General features: G+C 51.7%; 10 protein-coding genes across 10 annotated transcripts; 6 read left to right on the top strand and 4 right to left on the bottom strand.

Moving 5' to 3' along the window:
• Positions 1-61: 61 nt before the first annotated feature.
• On the top strand, positions 62-1,326 carry COCCADRAFT_35697 (uncharacterized protein; the record flags this gene model as incomplete). The annotated part of the gene is made up of 2 exons (XM_007712817.1): positions 62-198; positions 249-1,326. The coding sequence occupies 2 exons, from the start codon at positions 62-64 to the stop codon at positions 1,324-1,326; spliced, it is 1,215 nt and encodes a 404-aa protein (XP_007711007.1).
• Positions 1,327-2,681: 1,355 nt separating this feature from the next.
• COCCADRAFT_92807 (uncharacterized protein) lies at positions 2,682-3,411 on the top strand (the record flags this gene model as incomplete). The annotated part of the gene is made up of 3 exons (XM_007712816.1): positions 2,682-2,933; positions 2,982-3,228; positions 3,278-3,411. 3 exons carry the CDS (start codon positions 2,682-2,684, stop codon positions 3,409-3,411), a joined length of 633 nt encoding a protein of 210 aa, XP_007711006.1.
• Positions 3,412-4,807: 1,396 nt separating this feature from the next.
• On the top strand, positions 4,808-6,114 carry COCCADRAFT_92853 (uncharacterized protein; the record flags this gene model as incomplete). The annotated part of the gene is made up of 2 exons (XM_007712815.1): positions 4,808-4,908; positions 4,980-6,114. 2 exons carry the CDS (start codon positions 4,808-4,810, stop codon positions 6,112-6,114), a joined length of 1,236 nt encoding a protein of 411 aa, XP_007711005.1.
• Positions 6,115-7,000: 886 nt separating this feature from the next.
• On the bottom strand, positions 7,001-7,378 carry COCCADRAFT_61878 (uncharacterized protein; the record flags this gene model as incomplete). Its single annotated transcript, XM_007712814.1, has 1 exon — positions 7,001-7,378. A coding segment is annotated over one exon (378 nt), but the record flags the coding sequence as incomplete, so codon positions are not given.
• Positions 7,379-9,012: 1,634 nt separating this feature from the next.
• On the bottom strand, positions 9,013-9,976 carry COCCADRAFT_92824 (uncharacterized protein; the record flags this gene model as incomplete). Its single annotated transcript, XM_007712813.1, has 2 exons — positions 9,013-9,872; positions 9,925-9,976. 2 exons carry the CDS (start codon positions 9,974-9,976, stop codon positions 9,013-9,015), a joined length of 912 nt encoding a protein of 303 aa, XP_007711003.1.
• Positions 9,977-10,543: 567 nt separating this feature from the next.
• On the bottom strand, positions 10,544-12,307 carry COCCADRAFT_92795 (uncharacterized protein; the record flags this gene model as incomplete). The annotated part of the gene is made up of 4 exons (XM_007712812.1): positions 10,544-10,677; positions 10,730-10,865; positions 10,921-11,851; positions 11,901-12,307. The coding sequence occupies 4 exons, from the start codon at positions 12,305-12,307 to the stop codon at positions 10,544-10,546; spliced, it is 1,608 nt and encodes a 535-aa protein (XP_007711002.1).
• Positions 12,308-13,705: 1,398 nt separating this feature from the next.
• COCCADRAFT_92775 (uncharacterized protein) lies at positions 13,706-13,984 on the top strand (the record flags this gene model as incomplete). The annotated part of the gene is made up of 1 exon (XM_007712811.1): positions 13,706-13,984. The coding sequence occupies one exon, from the start codon at positions 13,706-13,708 to the stop codon at positions 13,982-13,984; it is 279 nt and encodes a 92-aa protein (XP_007711001.1).
• A 765-nt stretch (positions 13,985-14,749) lies between these two features.
• COCCADRAFT_92865 (uncharacterized protein) lies at positions 14,750-14,959 on the bottom strand (the record flags this gene model as incomplete). Its single annotated transcript, XM_007712810.1, has 1 exon — positions 14,750-14,959. A coding segment is annotated over one exon (210 nt), but the record flags the coding sequence as incomplete, so codon positions are not given.
• Positions 14,960-17,008: 2,049 nt separating this feature from the next.
• COCCADRAFT_35692 (uncharacterized protein) lies at positions 17,009-18,352 on the top strand (the record flags this gene model as incomplete). The annotated part of the gene is made up of 3 exons (XM_007712809.1): positions 17,009-17,867; positions 17,920-18,088; positions 18,166-18,352. 3 exons carry the CDS (start codon positions 17,009-17,011, stop codon positions 18,350-18,352), a joined length of 1,215 nt encoding a protein of 404 aa, XP_007710999.1.
• Positions 18,353-19,127: 775 nt separating this feature from the next.
• COCCADRAFT_25215 (uncharacterized protein) lies at positions 19,128-20,765 on the top strand (the record flags this gene model as incomplete). The annotated part of the gene is made up of 1 exon (XM_007712803.1): positions 19,128-20,765. The coding sequence occupies one exon, from the start codon at positions 19,128-19,130 to the stop codon at positions 20,763-20,765; it is 1,638 nt and encodes a 545-aa protein (XP_007710993.1).
• Between the last annotated feature and the right edge of the window lie 359 nt (positions 20,766-21,124).

Here is a 21,124-nt window from a genome sequence, read left to right as displayed (position 1 = left end):
ATTACGCGCTGAGCCTGTCTGCCCCGATACCAACAGAGGCCCGTGAGATTGTCCGGATGCCATGTTCACCGGCTACAACAACAAGAAGCGCGTGACCGAGCGCTATAAAATCGTCGGCTTCATCAGCAGTGGTACCTATGGGCGTGTCTACAAGGCTGAGGGCCGCAACGGTCGCACCGGCGAGTTCGCCATCAAGAAGTGAGTGAGCACAGCCGAGTGCTGTCATGTCCCCACGCTAACACCATCAGGTTCAAGCCTGACAAGGAAGGTGAGCTGCAATACTCGGGCATCTCGCAATCAGCCATACGCGAAATGGCCTTGTGCACTGAGCTGGCCCATCCAAACGTGGTCCACACGGCAGAGATTATCCTAGAAGACAAGTGCATTTACATTGTCTTCGAGTATGCCGAGCATGATCTTTTGCAAATTATCCATCACCACAACCAACCTCAGCGCCAAGCCATCCCTGCTCGCACCATCAAATCCATTCTGTACCAACTGCTGCAAGGCCTTGTCTACCTGCACAGGAACTGGGTGATGCACCGAGATCTCAAGCCAGCAAACATCATGGTCACTAGTGCGGGCAAGATCAAGATTGGTGATCTGGGTCTCGCCCGCTTGTTCTACAAACCACTGCAGTCGTTATTCTCCGGCGATAAGGTCGTCGTGACGATATGGTATCGCGCGCCTGAGCTGCTGCTTGGTAGTCGCCACTATACACCTGCAGTCGATTTGTGGGCGATTGGGTGCATCTTTGCCGAATTGCTCTCCCTGCGGCCCATCTTTAAAGGAGAGGAGGCCAAGATGGACAGCAAAAAGACCGTCCCATTCCAACGCAATCAGATGCAAAAGATTGTCGAGATCATGGGCATGCCGACTAAGGACCGCTGGCCACTTCTGACGTCTATGCCCGAGCATCCTCAGCTTGCGTCTCTCCTATCGGGCAATGCCTCACGCTTTCCGCGTCCCCAGAGCGGAGATGGATTGGAGCGGTGGTACCACCAGACACTCAACAACAATCAATATCCAATCGGCTCCGGGCCAGACACGCCTGGACCAGAGGGACTCTCTCTCCTCAAGCAACTTCTCGAGTACGACCCTCAGAAACGACTCACTGCAGAAAAAGCGCTGTTACATCCATACTTCACCATGCACGGCAAGCCCGCAGAAAGCTGCTTTGAAGACTCCAAGGTCAAGTATCCAGTCAGGAGGGTCAGCCAAGAAGACAATGACATGCGTACATCTAGTCTGCCAGGCACTAAGAGAAGTGGGCTCCCGGATGACTCCATCATGGGCCGTCCTGCGAAGCGACTTAAGGAGGGCTGAGATGGTTTTGATACCAGAAGATTGTACGGCCCGTGTGATGTGCAGGGGTCATGAATACAGCCACCCACTTGTACGTATGTTTGCATTATAGGGTAAGTTCATCCCCGGTTGTCGGCATGGTAAGACGTCAGCTTGCCGGTGGACGGCAGTCTGCGGGGGCGTAGGCGTAGGCGTAGGCGACTTTGTGTCTCCCGTAATGCCTACACAGGCTCGTTTAGCCAAAGCTGGGAGTGACCTTGATCCTTGACCCGAGGCTCCACGAGCATAGCGGGACTCTGACGCTATACTAGGTTGATGCAAGTCGATGAGGGGCTGGGTGTGTGTAGATAGAGTGAGCTCAGTCTAGTAGAAGTAGTGTGTTCTGAAACCGGGTAGACGCATAGAAAGCTTACAGCGCGTGGACATGGCCAAGGAAGGGTTCACAGCAAGAGCTGTCTCATGACTAGGGATTGTATTCACTTTTGCGCAAAACCATCTGTCAAAAGCAAGCCACGGGTTACAAATGTGACGTTCCTCGACGGTTAAGGACGTCTTGAGTCATACTCAAGACGGCAATGTTCACAAGAGATGGCGCGGGTCACGATTGAGTTTGGTGATGGATGTGGAGCGTTGTTGCATGGGTCGATAGCACTGCGCGGTCATTCTTACACATTGTGAGTTTGGTAGCATGGGCAGAGGGGATAAAATAGGATTGTTTACACCAGGCCAGCCGATTGAGACCCCGCCGTGTTCAACCATGGCAAACGCCACTCTACGTCCTGGTGTGTCGGCGATGCTCCAAATGTGTAGTTAATGCGTAGGCCTAGCTCTTCAGGGCCTTGCAGCTTGTACCAGTGGTTCCACAGGGTGAGTGTGGAGGGGCAGCAGCGTGTGGATGGACAGTGGGCAGGCATGAAGCTCGTGGTCAGCAAGGGAACTGTCCAACCGTTGGTCTCCCCAGTCTGGCCTCGCACTAGGATGCTCTTGCAAACGGGCTCCTCCCTCGGCTCGTCATTCACTCTGGTAGCATTCATTTCCTGCAAACTCCCTCGTGAGCAGTCTCCCTGCTTGATTGGTCGGCGTCCATTGCTGTTTGTTTGTGGCCCCTCTGGTAAAGGCAGGCGCACACCACCACCAACGCGGCATCCTTGACAGCCCTGACCTACATATATACTCGGCCGACCTCGTCTCTCCCCTGTCCCTCTGTCTCCATCACTCATTTTTCCGCTCCCTGCGCCCCCTGTCACTCCTTTGCATTGAGGCTGCACTGTGGTGCTGATCCGCTACTCCTAACGGCCGGCCAATTCACAACATCTATACTCATTGACTCCCTATAATCTCGACACACAAGTCTCGCATCTAACCAGGATCTCACCATGAAGCTACTTGGTGCACTGGTTGCTCTCACTGCAGCCATTGCAGTCGCTGCTCCAGCCCACCAAGTCACTCTCCGTAATGTCGCAGCAGGTGACGCTCCTCGTCAGGACGACCCCAAATTCATCAGTGCCGTGATGCGAGCTCACTGGTACTGGCGGAGGCTGCACTGCGCTCAGGACCTGGTTTGGGACAAGGAGCTTGCAGACGCAGCCCGCGCCGACATCGAGGAGTGCACCCACGACCCTGAGCATGTTGGTATTTGACATGCACAAGAAGGGAGCAATGGCTGACGATGATAGAAACGCCCCGGCAGCAACCTCTCCTCTGTGAGCCCGCCGCCTGATGACTATGAGGCCTGGATTGAGTTTGCGCGTACTGCTACGCACGGCTGGCACGAGGAGGAAACCAAGTACCCCTACGATAATCCGCACTTCGATGCCGCCTGGGGCCACTTCACGCAGATGGTGTGGCGCAACAGCACGCGTATCGGTTGTGCGGTTGGCCGATGCTACAGGACTGTCAACTGGCCGGGCCGCTTCTACTGCTGTAGGTGGATTAAAACGAGATGCGGCTATGCAGTTGCTGACTGATGCAGACTACTCATTCTTTGGCAACAACATTGCAGCTGGCCAGTTTGAGGCTCAGGTCTGGGCACCGGTCTGCCATGACCCGGCGGCTGGCGAAGTGGTTGCGCGCCAGGATGTCAACTTTGACTGGGCTGGCGCCTAGAAGATGCAAGCTTGAGGTGGTACTGGGTTCAACATCATGAGCCGTGTAACGATGGTGGCTAACACGAGTGATTTCTCTTGATGATGTGTGGTCCTGGGCAGTGTCTACAGGGGCGTCTGTTACTCGGGTTTTTGTTTGGGTAGGACGTGGTTGCCGGGTCATTCCGATGTCGTTCTGGTCCGTCACAGTCTGGTTTCAAGGTGACTTTGGCAAGCCATGTAAGCAGTTGACGATAAGGACCATGCTGGCCGGGGTGCAGGAAGGCGTCAGTGGGCACTTGAGTGTGAGCAAGGTATCCATGATAGCCTATGAATTTTCCGTGATGAATGGTACCCTCTCTGAATGATGCATGTGTTTTTTGATTGGTTCGCTCTGTGGAAGCACTTGGCAGTGGACATGATTCAAGGCCAGCGGGGAGGATTGCAGAGGTTCAACAGCACAATGATTGGGGGCCGAGTGGCATATGGGGAGGGTAAAGGTAAGGGCACAATGACGATGATTTCACAGCCCGGCCATGTGATGTCGTTGGATGCATACGCAGGTACAGTCAACGGTGGTACTGGTACCGTCATGCTGTCAGGCACGCGGAAGATATTTGCATCCTTCTCTCAGCTGGAGTGCATATCTAAGTACGTACATGGCGCAGGGGCCTTCGCGATGGGGATGTGGGACGGCCAGTCCCGTGGATCGCGATGGCAATCGGTCCTACGCGCCCATGCGAACGCAGCCCTCCCCAGGATCCCCCATTTCACACATAAACCATGACACGGACCCTGAAAATCTCCTCTGCTGCCTGTCCGCTGTTTTTCCTCATCCTACATCAGGGCCCTAATCTGGCACATTTGCCTGCAGTCTCGCACATGTCCGTCATCCACCCACGCCCCCCACGACCGATGATGCAAACCCAACCGCCATCGACCCAGCATCGGCTGATCCCTGCACAACGGCCATGCGCCAGCCCGCAATTGTATCATGGCAACGCCACTACGAGCCTCGATTCCAGGCCTTTGCCCGCAGACCTTGGAACTTATCCACCCCCACATATTGAGGCGACTTTGTTCTGCCCACCCGCTCACCACACAGCGCGCGCGTGAATCTACACCTAGCGCACATGTAGCCCTCCTTTTAGCTCCGCGTGCTTTTTACACGAGCCCCCGATGCCCTGCCTGCTGCTCTTGCCTTGTGCCTCGTGCCTGTCGCGCGTGCAGCTCATATTCATCGGCCTTAACACTCCGCCTTCGTCCCGGTTCCAGCCCTTTCGACCGCTGCACTAGAAACTCCCGTCGACCTACCACCTACAGTACTCTCCTCCTCCTCCTCCTCCTCCTCCTCACACACCCGCCAATAGACACTCTGAACCACGGCCTTTGATTTGTCTACAGCTTACTGCGCAAACATGTTGGAGAAGCAAGAATATGCGCTGCAGGACGACGAGGCGAGGCATGACGCACCCAGACTGCCGCTCTCGTTGTCTGGTGAAATCAATGCTGCGACCCGGTATGATTTCCCATCCCGCCGCTTCTTTCCTTGTGTGTTTATGAACCAACACGCTGATCCACCTCGTATAGATCCCTCCACACAAACCTAAACCGCCTCATTACCTCCCGTCTCCCGCTTGGCCTCCCGCCGCACACCACAGACTCGACGCTTTATGCGACAGGCCTGCTACATTTTGCGCACATCTTCCTGACCTTTGAATCCTTGTGGGCCGACTTGTTGCGCGATTATGCCCCCTCCAACTCACCTTATATGCCTGCGCAGCCGGCAATGGACCCCGAAGGTGCTACCTCGCCCTTTTCGCCATTGCTATCCTATCTCCTTGTGAATCCCTACGACTCGCCCTCACTCTTCACATCCACCCTCGGCGCCCCAACGCCCCCATCTCCACAACTCACAACTTTCCTGCAATCTCTACGGCCGAGAGGCCTGATACGCTCGGGCCGATTAAAGAGGGACTTGGAATACCTGCTAGGCCTACACCCTACCGATCTCGAGGTCCTATTGGCAAAGTACCCGGGCAATAAGGTTGCGCAATTTTGCACGCACATTCGGAAGAGTGTAAACGAGAAGCCATGGACGCTAGTTAGCTACGCTTGGTGTTTCTACATGGCCATCTTCTCGGGCGGGAGGTGGATAAGAGGAGGCTTACTCCGTGCCCCACCAAGTTTCTGGCCATCACCAGCCACTACCACTGGTTTACAAGAAGAAGCGGATAACAAATCTCCGGATCTGAAAAATCAAGGCCTCTCATTCTGGCATTTCCCCGGTCCCCATGATGGCGAGGATATCAAGGCTGAATTCAAGTTGCGGCTGGCTGCTGCCGAGACGCTCTTCACCCCCGACGAACGCGTCGATATCATCGAAGAAGCCAAGCAGATTTTCAAACAATGTGCTGAGCTCGTGGACGAGCTGGATGATATGATTGGAACTGATTTTCATTTTTCACCAAGCAACTCCAACGATGCTGTTCCCAACGATAACAGCCAGCATCAAACGGAAAAGCAACAAGTACAGGTGGATACCTGCCCCCTACTTGAAAAATCTGGTCTCATCGATCCAAACGTAATGCGTAGGGCGCAGCGCCATTCTACCCTAACTAAACCAGGATCGGGACTCCGATCTTGGATCAAGAAGCCCGAAGTCTCGGGTACGGTGCTGGCGGTCGGGTGTTTGGCTTGTGTTGTTTTGTTCAAACTGCAGTAGATTCACTGTACTCAGTACTATATTCCTTTTTTTCTCTGTGTGTTTGTTTGAAGGTGCATAGTTTGCGACTGGGTTGGATACTCTGGCATTTTATGTAAATGGGGTTTGGCGTCTGGGTTTTAATGGGTCGGGAACCACTAGGTTTTTCTTGTATGAATGGGTGATGGGATTGGCGGCACATATACATCGGTTCCTTTTTTTCTTTTCTTTTCTGTTATCATGTTTTTTCGAAAGTAGCATTTTTTTTTTTGCATAGTTGGCGGGGGATTTGCACTGTCGAATAAGGGATATAACCCCCCTTTCCATCCTCCTTTTTCAAAGTAAGACTTTGTGCTGCATCTTTCTTCGCATGGCATGCCCACGATATAATGTCAGCGCTGTTGCATTAATACACGCGTACTTCTTGGTGTTCAATCTCACACTTGAGTAGTCATGTACGTAAGGAGCGACGATAGTTGATTATTCTATACAAGGAGATTCAGAAAAACGAAGATACAAAAATTTAGACGCAAAAACATGACCTCTTTGCCAGAATGAAAGAATGAGAAGACTTGATGTGCTTGTTACTTTTTTTAGGTTTTTGTTCCGTTCTTTTCGTTTTTTTTTGGTTGTTTTCGGTGTTGAGGTGTTGTAAGAAATTGAGAAAGGAAACTCCGGCGCCGTTGTATTTGTTCTTGTGGGGGTTGCTCGTACGACGATGATTTGCGTCATCTCTTCCTTCTCTCACTCAGTTTTTTTGGACTCCGTAGCGTGATAGCGGCATGGAGAGTGCATAAGAGTTGGAGGAGATGTCGCCGTGTCTTGAGCGATGGCTTGATCGTTGTCATGATGTTGTGGGGCTTCTGGGAGCGGCCTAAATTTTATCGCCTTCCAAAGAACCGTCTGTGCCGTGGACCTTGCGAAGATGGTTGCGAAGATCGGCCTTACGGAAGTAGCCCTTGCTATCCACGCGGTCGCAGCCAGGTTGTGGGCACGGGAAGTCGGACTCGTCGTGGACATTACGCATGTGTTTGATGTATTCTGCCAAGGCAGAGAATGCACCCCAGTTTCCAAACCCGTAAGGAGACTCCTTGTGATGGATACATTCTATTTTTGGGCACCAATAAGATCCGTACGTTCCGTATTTATCCCCGTCATTCTCGCCAATATGGTGATAACTCCGGACATGTTGTGTGAGATGATCTCTACGCTTGAAACCATTGGATCCCCTATACTTCTTGCAGTACTTGCAGGGGAAGCGTTTGGCATCATCTTGATGTTTTCTCTCGTGTCGTCGGTATGTATCCAATCGAGAGAACTTCTTGTCGCAGTTGTCATGCTTACAGGCATAGGATAAATGACCCGTTTGACGGCAATGTGCCTCCAATTGAGAAGCGGCTCTATACCCCACTAGGCATTGATCGCATTTATACTTGGCTGCATACGATTCCTGTGAGTGGACTTCAGATTGCTTTGATGATCCAGTCCAAGGTCCTTGAGTGTTCATCCCGGAATTGTGCGCTGAAGAGCTTTCATGCGGAGTAAAGGTAGAGGAGTTCGCTTGGGATTCGTCAATGATACCGCTGGTATAATAGGCATCAGCTCTATCGGAGTCACCGAATATGCTACTGGAAAGTAAGTATAAACGTAAACAAGATAGAAGCACAGAAACACGTACTTTCCCACCAGATTTACATCAGCCACAACGTTTGACTGCTGGAGCACGTTGTTTCCAAAAAGATCATTATTCTCCAAAAAGGAAGAACTTGCATCGGGTATCCCATGGAGTTGTATACCAGAGTTGATGGTTGGAGTCCCCAATATGAAGTGGTCGTCCGGGAGCATGTCATTGACATAATTGCTGTAGACTGATGCCGAATCAAATATGTCGACAGTAAGGGCACCTGCATCAGGAACGTTGGGTAGTTCCTGCACAAGGCATGGATTTGTAAGGTGACCAGTGCAGAGGTTACATAAACCGCGGGTGTCGGACCTTTACCCGCACCACCCTTTTTGTTAGCAGAGTGTAAAAAAAAAATCTCACCCAGTTTCCGGAAAGGCGTCGCCGTTCATGATTGGCAAGGCAGACGGTAGTTGCAGTCTGACTAGTCGAAAGCGTCGAAGCGAAATGAAAGCCGAGTGTTGATGCGTTGTCAGTCGTAAAGCGGCAGGAAGGCTGAGAGCGGTTGGGGAACGAACAGGAGTGAATTTGGGTGGAGAATCAGGCCGAGGGTCACCAGTATTACATACTTTCTCGCAACGACATGGCTCGCTGCTTTAACAAAGGCAGTTTAAGGGATAGAAAGCATCAGGCTGGACCCATCGCGGCGCTTTGGCAGCAATATCATTGGAAGGAGTGGAAAAAGGGCAATGGCCCTTTTTTGGTGGACGCGAGTCGGTATGATGCAGGCTGAAGCAAGTTCCCACCTTTGAGTAACAATCAAGAAGATGAATCGGACATTCTCGACGAGTCAAGGCTCCAGTAGGCACCCGAGTTGTAGCTGATAGTGCATTTACAGTGAAATCACAAGAGATTGCAAGATGAAGTATACAAGGCTGATCGTTTGGAAGTGAGCAGTAGCCTTGAGAGCCGGCGGCAGTGGAAACACGCTATACCCAAGAGGTGTAAGGTTGGTACGACAATGGGTATCTAGCATCTCGGTTGATTAGCTACGTCAGTAGATGCGAAAGACCAAGAGCACATCGTCATTGAGGAAAGAGACCAAATACACCAAAGCAATAACTGTTGTATTTGAATAAAATCTTCAAAAGGTCCTTTCAACAATGAATAAAGCAACACTATCAACCCAACCAGAACTCCTCGCTAGCCAAGATAATAACAATGTAAAGAGGAAATCATGGTGCCGCTGGTATAAACTCGCAAGCTTATCAAGCCACGCGCACGTTGAATGAAGCCGCTTAGATAAACTTCCTGACCACCATGAACAGCAGGGCAGCCACCAAGCCATAAATGCATGTGTCAATCCAAGCAAGGTCAGGACTCGTTCGCGTAACCTGCTGGAGTGGCGATTGTGCAGGTGTGGTTCTCGTAGGTCTTATCACAGGCACGCTACGTGCAGCTTGAACAGGACTCGTACTTGGAGCCGTTACCGGGGTTGCACCAACTCCTGACGATGCGGTCGCTGTTTCTTTGCTAGCGGACGGCGTATCAGTCGCACTCTCGATTGCGCGCCCTTTGCCCTTATCCACCTTACTATCGCCATCCCCACCTTTGCCCAGCTCATCTCGATACGCTAGTCTCAACTCCTCAGGCACTTCTTCTTCCTTTCTCTTTCCCTCTTTTTCCTCAATCTCCTTGACAAGCGCAGCCCTCTCTTCGATAATCTCGGCATTGCTCTTTGCGCACCCCGCGCACTTCCACGCCCCACTCTCTTTGGCCATGCGCTGGCGGGCTTCCTTGCTGCACTCGATGCCGCCGAGCTGGCCCTTCGCATCCGTGTCCATGAAGCTTCTCAACGCGACGAGAGCTGTGCGGACACCCCAGGCGGGCTGCCATGTCTCTTCGTGATGGCCCGATATGCTGAGGCAGATCTCGCGGTTGACTTCGAAGCGGCCAGTGGGGGTCAGGAAGCGGAATGATGGCGGTCGCAGCGGGTACGAAGAGGGGAGAATGATGCGACCGTGGTATATGCCGCCTGCGTAGGGTGACGGTTCCGGCGGGCCGCAGATTGTAAAGTGCCACTCGAAGAGGTTGGTTTCCAGCGGCTCGGCATGGTAATCTGGAGAGGGAGATAGAGAAAGCTCCGAAGCTTCTTTCACTGCGATTCTCTTAGCTATGCGACAGCTCTGGTGAACAGAACGGGTACTTACGTATGCGCTTGATAGTGGGGTTCTTGGTGTTGAATTGCCCGCGAGTGGACATGGTGGAGAGAGGTGCGTGTGCGTGTGTCTGGTGCTAGAGCTAGGCGATAGGGTCAGTGGGAAGGTTAGTTGAGGAGATCGAAGTCTAAGTATATATGGATCAACAGTGGACATGCAGCGTCGGCGGTTGAAACGCAATGGCGCAGAATGCAACGTAAACGTCGACGCGCATTACGTCCTTGGTAAGCGCCGCACCGCCGATATCGATAAGCACGGCTCACTCCTCACCCTGTCTCTGCCTTGCCCATCGACGCGCATTTCCTGCCCTCACGTCTACGATGAAGCTTTTGCTGGGCCCTTGTTGGTTGGATTGCACCATATGTAATTAAATGAAAGACTTGAACAGCCGCGTGGGGTTCGCCTGGGCTGACCAAATCACCGACTCAGCCGGCGACGCCCTGCATTCACCCGTGACACTTGACGTCCGTCACATGCTTCCGTCACTCACACCAGATCACTGTTGCAACGGCTTCATTAATGTAACAGAGACAGTCAAATAACATTGCGCGCTAGATTCGATATATATATACATATGTACATGGCCAAACATCCAACGGCCTTAGAATCATCACCGTACCAGGCTATTGATATACGCCACACCTTGTTCCCGGTCACTGTCTCCTTCGACATAGCTTCGGTCCTTGCGAAACACAAAATTGTTGGCCTTGTCCGCGTAGCCTGGCCACTTGGGCGTATTCGGCACTGCGTTCTTTGTTAGCAGTTTCACACGACTAGCCTGAGCGATAATACATACCTCCATGGCCGTTAGGATCCAGATCATACGCAAAAGCCGTCCACATGCGCATTACGAGCTTGGAGAGCGCGAGGTTCTCGGGTGCGTTCCCCAACGGCGTCATCTGCTGTTCCGTGTTGCCAAACACAAATGGTATCTACCAACGTCAGCCTCGCCGAGTCCCATAATGACCAACATAGGTTGTTATTTACCTCGGAGAAATGGTTGACCCCGATGTTATCTGGCGTGTTGTTGAACTTTGGTGCATCCCACCGATATGAGTATACACGGTCCACATGCTCGCTCATGCTTTGAGCCAATAACCTTCTCGGGGCGTACATGGTCAAATCCGTCGCAATGCTCTGATATCGCTTGTATTGCAGCCCAAACTGCGGCCATGTCCGGTTGCCCCATCCATATGGTAGTCCAAGCACTGGGTCATTCGGGTAAAGCTTCAGCAGTGTTTCTGCAACACTCTCGTTGAAATTCCAGCGCTTCGAATGCAAAAGCTCATGGATGGCTTCCGAGTCGCTGTCTACACCATTGACACCGAACCCCTCATCCGTGTTTGTACCAAGGATAAGCGGGATCTTGGCAAACTTTCCTTGTTTCAACGATTGCTGTCCGTATCTGGGGATAAAGCTACCGTCTATTACATGAAACCATTCCAGGCCTCGAAATCCATGTGGTGCAATAGTCTCAAATGGTACATCGCGAAGACATCGAAGCGTGTCTTTTGTACCTGCACATCCGACCGTTTCCGTTAAATTGTCGTACATTTTCTGGTACCAATCCGTTCCGTTGAGCGGTGGGCCAACAGCGCCGCCACTCTCGAGTATAGCAGCACGGAAGAGGCCATTGTTCTTGCCGTCGTAAGCTGCAATGTGGTCGCCGACGGAATAAGCACCCGCCGACTCGCCCCATATCGTGACTTTTGAAGGATCACCTCCAAAAGCAGAAATGTGCTTGTTGACCCATTGCATTGCAAGCCGCTGATCGCGAAGACCGAGGTTTTCCGCGCCGGCTTTCTTGACCTCCTTGCTATACAAGAAGCCGAATGCTGCCATACGGTAATTGATGGATATGCCAATGACAGGCTTCTTATTCAGCACTGACTGCTCCACGATGAAGCTCATATTGTACCTGTATTGGATCAGAAAATATTTCCCATCATTTCGGTCCCCTCTCTTACCGTGGATCAGTTGTGGCGCCCTGTGTCCAGCCGCCCCCATATATCCACAGGAGAACTGGAAGCTTGGTCTCGTTCGTTCTCGGCTTGATGATGTTGAGATGCAAACAGTCCTCACCGATTCGAGTCAGATTTTTGGCCACCAGTGTGTTAGTATCCCCCCCATAGCCTACGCAATCAACTCCGTATTGTGTGGCATTGTACACCCTCTTTGGCGCATTGTCGATGAGTCTGGCAGGAGCGAAGCGGTCGGGCTTGGGCGCATACTTGATGCCTAGAAAGAGGTCTTGATCAAACTCGGCGAGGTAACGACCTTGATATATACCCGAATTTGAGTGAACAATAGGAGAAGCTGCAGTGGCAAAACTTGTAAAGCTCGCCACTGCCAAACAAGCACTGGAGAACTTCATGGCAACAACTGATTGCTGGCTGTACTGACACCTCTCCCTCTCTTCATATACTTCCAATATCATTACAAGAATGCTACGATTGACAATAGAGGCGTTCTCGTATACTGCGAAACTTCCACCAATCAGGCCTTCTAGAGGCGTTCTACTGTAGCTTGGCGATGCAGTGTTGGTCATTCTTTACACAACCCACTGCCAATAGCACCAACAGTCCTGCCAAGTAACCAAAGACCCCCAAGATCCAATCCCTCAACCCCCAGTCACACCGACCATCTCTTACACCATCTTTCTCGCAATAGTAGCATCGCTTTCATTTTCGTTATGTGCGGTACGTAAACACAGGATGCCAGAAGCGAGACCAAAAAAAACACCCAATAAGTCACATTAGCCGGGAAAATGCACCCTAAACCTGATAGTAGCAGGTCCTTTGGAATTAATCCGGGGAAAAAGCGCAAGCTAAGAGGCGTCTCCACAACTTCCCCCCCCCCTCCCCGCGCGCACAAAAAACAAACATGACGTCTCGCATACTTGTTTCTCTTTCAATCTGGCGGTTTGAGATTTTCTGTGAGAGAAACATACGGTGTTGCCGATTGTGTAGTGTCGAATCTTAGGGGTGGCATCCCCCCCCTTCCCGATCGCCCACCTCTGCGCTTAGTGCATTGAGTAGTATGGATAAAGCAAAATGAGCGGAGGTGGAGATTTGTAGGCTTGGCGAAAGGAACTAGTGAGATTGGGGATCGATCGAAGTGGTGGTTGGTATTTCGGGTAGTGATGCTGCATAAGCCACGTGCAGGAGGTTATGTGGAAGCGCGTGTGATGCGCGTTGTGCATTTTGATTTCTTGGTTCTGGGCTTTGTGAGGGGGGTTTTTTTGAGGGGAGATTGGGAGGCATGGGTTGTAGATTGTCGCATATTTGGCGGATGTGTTTGGGGATTGGGTGGATGTTGAGAAAAAATGGGGATGGTGGTGGTTGTACGGTCTTGCTGATGCAGGGTCGCGAATCGAGATTGCGAATGATTTCTTTTGGCTAGTAGGGCAGTGGTACCAGTCTATGTCTACGACTCTATATCCATCTAGCTCTTGAAGTAATAAATATTTTGCAGGATGCTGCACCTTAGAACAAAATGGCTCTAGCAGACCGAGGATTGATTTTAACAAGGAGTTGACAACTAACTCCGTGTCATTGCTAATTACCAATTCGTTAAAATCCATTCTGATCCCATCCAAGCAAGATTTCTGAGCGCTGGAATGTACAACTACACCAAGATGCCATGGAACATCCGCTGCTCATCAAATATCCGAAGGCACAACAAATGCCCCAAATATGAATCATTCAAGCGCAAAAATGGAAGCCACAATTTTGTCTAAACCGAACAGTGGATTCAGCAAGCACAAGGCTTCATGACGCAGTCAGTCTTTAAAAACTTTGATAATCGAGAGTTTAGACCAGAAACGTCACTTGGTGTCATTGGAATTCCTAACTTCCCAATCTCGGCCCAGCATCTTGTCATTCTTCATTACTTCTTCTTTATTCAAAAGTTGGGCCGGTGTGTACTTTCCACCCTCAATCTCGAATGTAGGATATCCCGTAGGTGGCGAGGTATCTTGATAGTGGATAAGCTTAGGGTTGTTACTACCACTACCATGTCAAACCGCTCGAGCCCTCCATTTGTCCTATAGCTGCAGCCAAAGATCATTTTCCTGGTTGTTCGAATAACGAGTGGCGGTGCTGTGTTGCATAAGGTTGGGGTTTACTGTTCTGCCGTAATGTGCAAGGAGAGCATGTAAGGTGTAGTAATAATGCGTTGAGTTTCCTCCTCTGTCCGGCCTTGATACAAGTTTAGATATAAGAGATCTATGCATGGCTGATCGGCGTAGATGTAAGATGGAAATGTGGTTAGGCAAGACAAGGGTTGATCAATGGAGTCTTGAACTAAACGAAGAACGAAAGCATCCTTTGGTGACACACGCAGTTGTGAGGATTAATCGAAGAGAGTGTGATGTAAAAACACCTTCCTTCAAATTCTTCATGCCTCGCCTCTGCCGATCTGATTTGTACGTGGTTGTGGATACCAATAATGTTCTAGATGGCTGCCATTCTCAGGCCTCCTTCCATGGACAGTTGGGATTAGCGAGATTTGATCACGTTATTTGAACACCCCGCGTCGGTCATTACCTTGTAACGAGTAGCTAATTGGTCTTCAACCCCGTCCGCATAGCCGAGGAGAGTATTTGTCCTGTTTCCTGGGCGCTGCAATGCTATTATAGGGTGGCTCGCTGGACGGCCGCGGATCTCAATTGTCGGTAGTGTGCAGGTAGCCCCACTTTGACTATACCTCTGTCGTATATATACATCAACCAGGACTTTTGTGATTCTCGGTCATGTCATTGTTTTCTCAAAAAGCCTATGTGTGCTGTTTGTTGAGAGAGTGCCAACTACACGCTTCATCGTGGCATGTTGGGATTTTGCCGGTTTCGGCTGGTTCGTCTAGTAGCCAAGATGCGGGTCGGAAAGACTCGGTGTCGTGGCATGGAGCACATCTTCCGAAGGGATCCATTTTCCTTCGTCCAAGGACCGATTTCGATGCGGGGTGGGCGTTGATAAGAAAACGGTACTAATTGTAGACCGGATGCTTGTATGACGATTACGAACCCGTCTGTCCCTTGCACAGCTAACGTAGTTGTCCAGATTGGTATGAATGTTGAGATTGTGGAATGTTCCTGTTATCGAGAAATAGTCCAGGAAGGAACGCCCTAAAGGATGTTCTGGCCTTTGCTACCCAGATCCATGGGCTTGGTAAAGATGTATTTGGGCCCTATTAGATCGAGGGGCTGCAGTGTGTTTTGGTTGACTTTGGGCCCCGGCAGGAGATGTTCTTCGTCAGAGTGGTGTGGGAAAATTAGCTCATCATCACATGCGGGCTGGATGAATACAGATAAGCTCGTGTTGCAGAGGCCATGTTCTGCCGCCAGATGATACAAGTGGCCGGTGTCATCAAGCTGGGTGAAAGTGTGGTGGTTAGCTGTTTTCGTGGCCGTCGAATTGTCGGATTGTATGTATTAGTTTGGCCTGGTGTCGGGGCAACGTGCTGCATCCATTGGCATTTGTATATGCGGGAGCAGGTCGGGTGGGCACGTGATTCGTTGTCTTGTGGGCGAGGGAGTGGACACGTCCACAGCAGTCGGTTTGCCGCCCACAGTCTCCCTATTTACCTACCATAACGGTCGTGGATGGGCTTGCACTAGTGATGCAAGTGTTGGAAAAAATGGCGTGTGCGTGTGTGTGATGGTGCAGAAGCTCGAACCGTTGGGCGGCCTTGTAGCCAGGGACGGGCTGGAGACGGCGAGTGTTTCGGTACTTGCTATTCGCTGCATGCACGGTGAAGGCGAGGGACAGCATTAGCCACACAGCTGCTGCATAGGAGTACATAGATATGGGCATAGATATGTATACTTGCAGCGTCCGATGCAGCAATCACAAGTACGGCGAGTGTGCCACAGAGCGATTGCGGGCTCGGGGAATTTAGGAAGCACGGGGAGGGTCTGACAGAGTGCATGGCGGTGGCAGGGGGTGGCTGCATGCCGCAGCCCAAGCCGACGTGGGCTGCAGCAGTCGCTATCGCATGCCGACGGCGACAAGAGGTATTGCTTGCGAGAGTGCTTGTTACGAGTGGCTGTGGTTCGTCGTGGGGGACTGCAGGTTGTTGTCAAGGTGGAGGCCTCTGCTCGGATTCTCTCCCGAAACAGCGGCGGAGGCCTAGGCGAGGCACAACCAACACCAAACCCCTAAAAACGCCCTAGCCTGCCAAGCCTAGACCACCATTTTCCGGGGGCAAAAAACCTTGGGCATTTGTTGGGGGCAAAAAAAACCCGCCTACCAGCCCATCCGTGCTTCCTCTGCTCCAAGCATCTAACGACAAGTATGTACAGTGTGAGCAAGTAGAAAGTGCTGCTTCACTCTCACGCCGGGCTGTGGCGCCGTACCACTTCCGCTCAGGGTCCTCCACTCCTTGCTGTCCCCCTTCCAACCCACAAAATCCTCTTGTCCAGCGTGTGGGCGGGCGGGCGTGCGTGCGTGCGTGCGGCGGAAAAACCCAACCAAGGGCCCACCATCCACGCCTGGGCCTCTTCGGAATTGATGAGCCCCGTAGCAGATCTTCAGGGCCCACGGGGCTTCGTGTTATCGCCTCCCAATCCGGTTACCCTGCGGCTCATCTCCTGGACCCTGAACCCTTTTTTTGCAACTTCCACGCCCATTCACTGCCACCATGTACCTAATTCTCCTTCTCGCTAAAACCCCGACACAAAAAACAACAAATCACACTCAATGACGCGTAGACTTGGAATCCCACGCATTGGCTTCCTCCCATATTCCTTTGGCCCTCCTGGTCGGCTATCTTGCCATCTCTCCAACACGGCTCACCGCAACGTGTTCACCCCTGGGGCAGCTAGGGCGGGCTGTGCGCCAACGTTGAAATCTCGGTTCGAGACCCACTGTTACGTACCGCCATAGACACGAAGGCGGTGTCTAATGCACATCGCTGCCCTCGCGACCTTGAAACGTATGTCGGGTCCGTTGAGCTTAGGCTGTATCAAGGGGCAGAGTTTTCGTGCTCAACTCAGCCGCTATCGGTACAAAAGGCTGACTACCGTCCCCTCCCCGTGTCTGAACGAGTGTCCCTTCCATCCCCTTTCTTTCCAACCATGATTACGACCACGTCCCGCACCCACGAGACTCCTCTCAAGACCAGGCTCACGGCTGTTGCCGATGTGAGGCCCATTCCCGACGTCAAGACCCTCAAGGATGCCATTCCCGCAAAATGCTTCGAGCGTTCCATGCTTCGCTCCTTCTCCTACGTCGTCCGTGATCTCATCGTCGTCTTCTCCCTTTTCTATGCCGCTGTGCCCCTGTCTCGCCTAGACGCCCCCTGGTTCGTCACCGTCCCCCTGTGGGCCCTCTACAGCTTCGTCCAGGGATGCTTCTTCACTGGTCTCTGGATTCTTGCCCACGACTGCGGCCATGATTCTTTCTCCGAGAACCTCACCGTCAACGCCATCACCGGCTGGTTCCTTCACTGCATGTTGATGGTCCCATTCTTCAGCTGGAAATTCAGCCACGCCCGCCACCACCGATACCACAACCACATGGACAAGGACACCGTTTTCGTGCCCCACCGCAAGTCCGACGTCGAGGCCAAGAAAACCAAGCCAACCATCCTCGAGAAGATCATGGACCACTCAGCCGCCGACACGCCCATCATCACCGTTGCTTCTCTCATCTTCCACCAGGTTCTTGGCTGGCCAGCTTACATTCTGATGAATGCCGGTGCTGGAAAGAAGAGCTTGACCAAGGGAGACCGCTACACTTCGTCTCGCTACAAGCAAAGTCATTTGGATCCTACTGCCCACGTATTCACCCCGTCCGAGGCTCCTTTTGTTGCTCTGAGCAATGTCGGTCTCATCCTCACCATGACTGCTCTCTATGTCTGGTCCCGCAGCGTTGGAACCTCGACCGTTCTTCTCGCATATGGTCTTCCTTACCTCTGGATGAACCACTGGATTGGTAAGCATATCGTTTCCCGAGCCCCGAGATACTGAAAACTAACTCTCTATAGTTGCCATTACCTACCTTCACCACACTCACCCCGAGGCTCCTCACTACGAGGCTGACAACTGGACTTTCATCAAGGGTGCCGCCTCAACTGTCGACCGCGATTTTGGCTTCATTGGCCGCCACATCTTCCACGGCATCATTGAGTACCACGTTGTCCACCACATGTTCCCGTGAGTTTACCCTGTACTAAGCCACCACGTCTTGGTCATTCCAACTCTTTGCACTGAAACCAACTAACGTATATTAGACGCATTCCCTTCTACCACGCTGAGGAGGCTACCTGGGCCATTGCCCCTCTTCTTGGTGAACGCTACATCCAGCAGAAGACCAACTTCTTCGGCGACTTGTGGCAAAGCTTTACTACTTGCAAGACCGTTGAGCCAGGAACTGGTGTCCACGCTGGAGGATTGGTATGGTCCAAGACTAAGGCTTAAGGTTGTGCAGCTTGGTTCGCGAAATGAAACGAGGCAAATGAATAGACTCTAGACAATAGAAGGTTTAATCCGATTCTATCTTTCAGTAATCCTGGGCACATGTCTGAAGGCAACTGGGTGAGATGTATTGATTTGAGAGATCTGGTCGGTGTTGGCTAGGTGAGCTGCCGACTCATGACGTCGTGTGTTGGTAATATCCGATCACGTGAATGAACAAGGTGGTGCAGACATTCCAATTTGCTTGGGTTGACTGATTGGGAGAACTCCTCAATCTCCGGAATCGATTCCAGAGACGAGGCTCATTCTCTCGTCTTGCCTGATACCAGGATCCTCGTCGTGTGGGGTGTTTTTTTGTGGCTGAGATGTTGCTGTGTATATCATATTAGCTCCTTTCGCCCGCGACTATTCAAGTCTTGCGGCCCACGTTCAATCTCCTCCTTGATTCGTCCGACTTCTCCTTTCCCATACATATCTTGACCGCAACAGGTTAGTAGCCATCTAAAATGAAGTCTCCTACGCTTCTAGGTTCGTATAGCCCCTCATCAAGACCCAACAGGCCGGGTTCTGCGCAATGACTATCTTCTTACAGTCGGGCCTACCCGAAACTCAAAGACTTAATAATGCGGGGGTGGGGCGTCTGTATTCCTCTCCACCACATCGGCAAGTGTCCCACAGCTTCCACAAGGACTTCTCGTGAAATGCTTGAGAAATCTTTAAAAAGCATGTGCAAGCAAGCGATTAAGATGCAAACTCCAGAAGTCACTTCATTAGCAGAATGGCCACCGTGGATGTTCAGCAACCTGTTGTTCCACCAACACTCCCTAACGTCGAATTGAAAGAAACGCCCCAGCGAAAGACCAACGACATCTATCACGGACTCACCTCAAGATGGCCCGTCGCTCTCGATCTCGCAGGAGGAGGTGCACCTTGCCGTCTAGAGGGTGAAGTAGGCGATCTGGTCGTCTTGGGCGAGATTCCAAAAGAGTTAAATGGCACCTTTTACCGCGTCATGACGGACCCATTTGTCCCGCCCCACCCCAACAATGTTCCCCTTGATGGAGACGGTCATATTTCTGCCTTTAGATTCCATGATGGAAGAGTGGATATGAAGTTGAAGTATGTTGAGACGGAGCGCTATTTGATTGAACGCCGGGCCAACAGGGCCATGTTTGGGCTTTACCGCAACCCTTATACCCATCACCCATGTGTGCGGGCCGCAGTCGACTCAACCGCAAACACAAACCTTGTTCTTTGGGCAGGTCATCTGCTGGCACTCAAGGAAGGAGGCCTACCTTACTCAGTGGACCCTAATACACTCGAGACTGGAGTATATGATCCCTTTGGCCAAGTCAAGTCCAAAACATTTACCGCACACCCCAAGGTGGACCCATACACGGATGAGCTGGTCGTCTTTGGTTACGAAGCAAAGGGTCTTGCGACAAAAGACATTGTCGTGTACACGCTGGATAAGGAGGGAAAGAAGAAGGATGAGCAATGGATCCAAGGTCCTTGGGTTGCTGCAATCCATGATTGTGCAATCACCCCAAACTGGTTGATTCTTGTGCTATGGCCCTTTGAAGCCGACGTCGAACGAATGAAACGCGGAGGTCAGCACTGGGCATGGAACTACGACCGCCCCGCAACTTTCGTAGTCATACCACGGAGAAAGACCACCAAACTTCCGCCTGGCTGGAAGGAAGGCGAGTGGAGGGTGTACCCATGGGAAAACTGTATGCTCGTGCACACCGCAGGCGCATGGGAAGACGAAAACCATAAACTCTACATCGAAACCTCTCGCGTCCACGACAACGCATTTCCCTTCTTCCCTCCCGACGACGGCAGAATGCCCGCACCCGACGCAAAAGCCGATTTCGTACGTTGGGAACTCGACCTCACCAAGCCAACCGACACTCGCCTTCCCGATCCCGAAATCATCGTCGATGTCCCCTGCGAGTTCCCCCGCATCGACGAGCGCTTCAACACCAAACCCTACCGCTACATCTTCCTCGACGCCTTTATGCCTTCGCGCTCTGACGGTGGCAAAAACATATTCCATGGCCTCAACGCCCTGGCTATGAAAGACACCCAAACAGGCAGTATGCGCTTCTTCTACGCGGGTGACGGCTCCCTAGTCCAAGAACCAGCCTTCATCCCCCGCTCCGACGATGCTCCTGAAGGCGATGGATGGGTTGTAGCGATGGTGGAGAGGAGAGAGACGAACAAGAATGATATTGTCGTGCTAGATACGAGGGAGTTTGAGAAGCCGGTTGCGATTGTCCAGTTGCCGATTCATGTTAAGGCGCAGGTGCATGGAAACTGGGTCGACGCGGCGAGTTTGGAGCAGAAGAGCTTGGTGAGGGAGCCAAGGCCGGTGAAGGTTAGTGGCAAGGGGGCGCTGGAGCCTATTGAGTAGGAGAGAGGAGATGAAGTTGTTTGGATGTAGTAGCTGTTGCTTTCATACTAGTCTTGTTTTTTGCATTCCAAATGCTCGACTAGGTCACGTTATGCGAATACTCGACCACGCTATACTACCCCTGAATCGTTTGTGATTGTCTTTGCCCCCCGTATCTTCTAACCTCCCTCCGTATTACAGCCGTAAACACACTACGCAACCTACTTACAATATTACCCCAAACCAAAAAATTCCTAATCCTCGAGTACTAACGATGCCAAATGTCGAATCCGTGCACTATCTCTTCCAATCACCATAATGCGCCCGTAGCCTAAAAGCCTTTTAGGTGGAGAGACTAATAACGACGATTACGCTCTTCG

Source organism: Bipolaris zeicola (assembly GCF_000523435.1).
Source record: "Bipolaris zeicola 26-R-13 unplaced genomic scaffold scaffold_50, whole genome shotgun sequence".
In the NCBI taxonomy this organism is placed as follows: Eukaryota; Fungi; Ascomycota; class Dothideomycetes; order Pleosporales; family Pleosporaceae; genus Bipolaris; species Bipolaris zeicola.
Note: the sequence above shows the minus strand (reverse complement) of the source record. Positions and strands in the feature narration are given on the sequence as shown.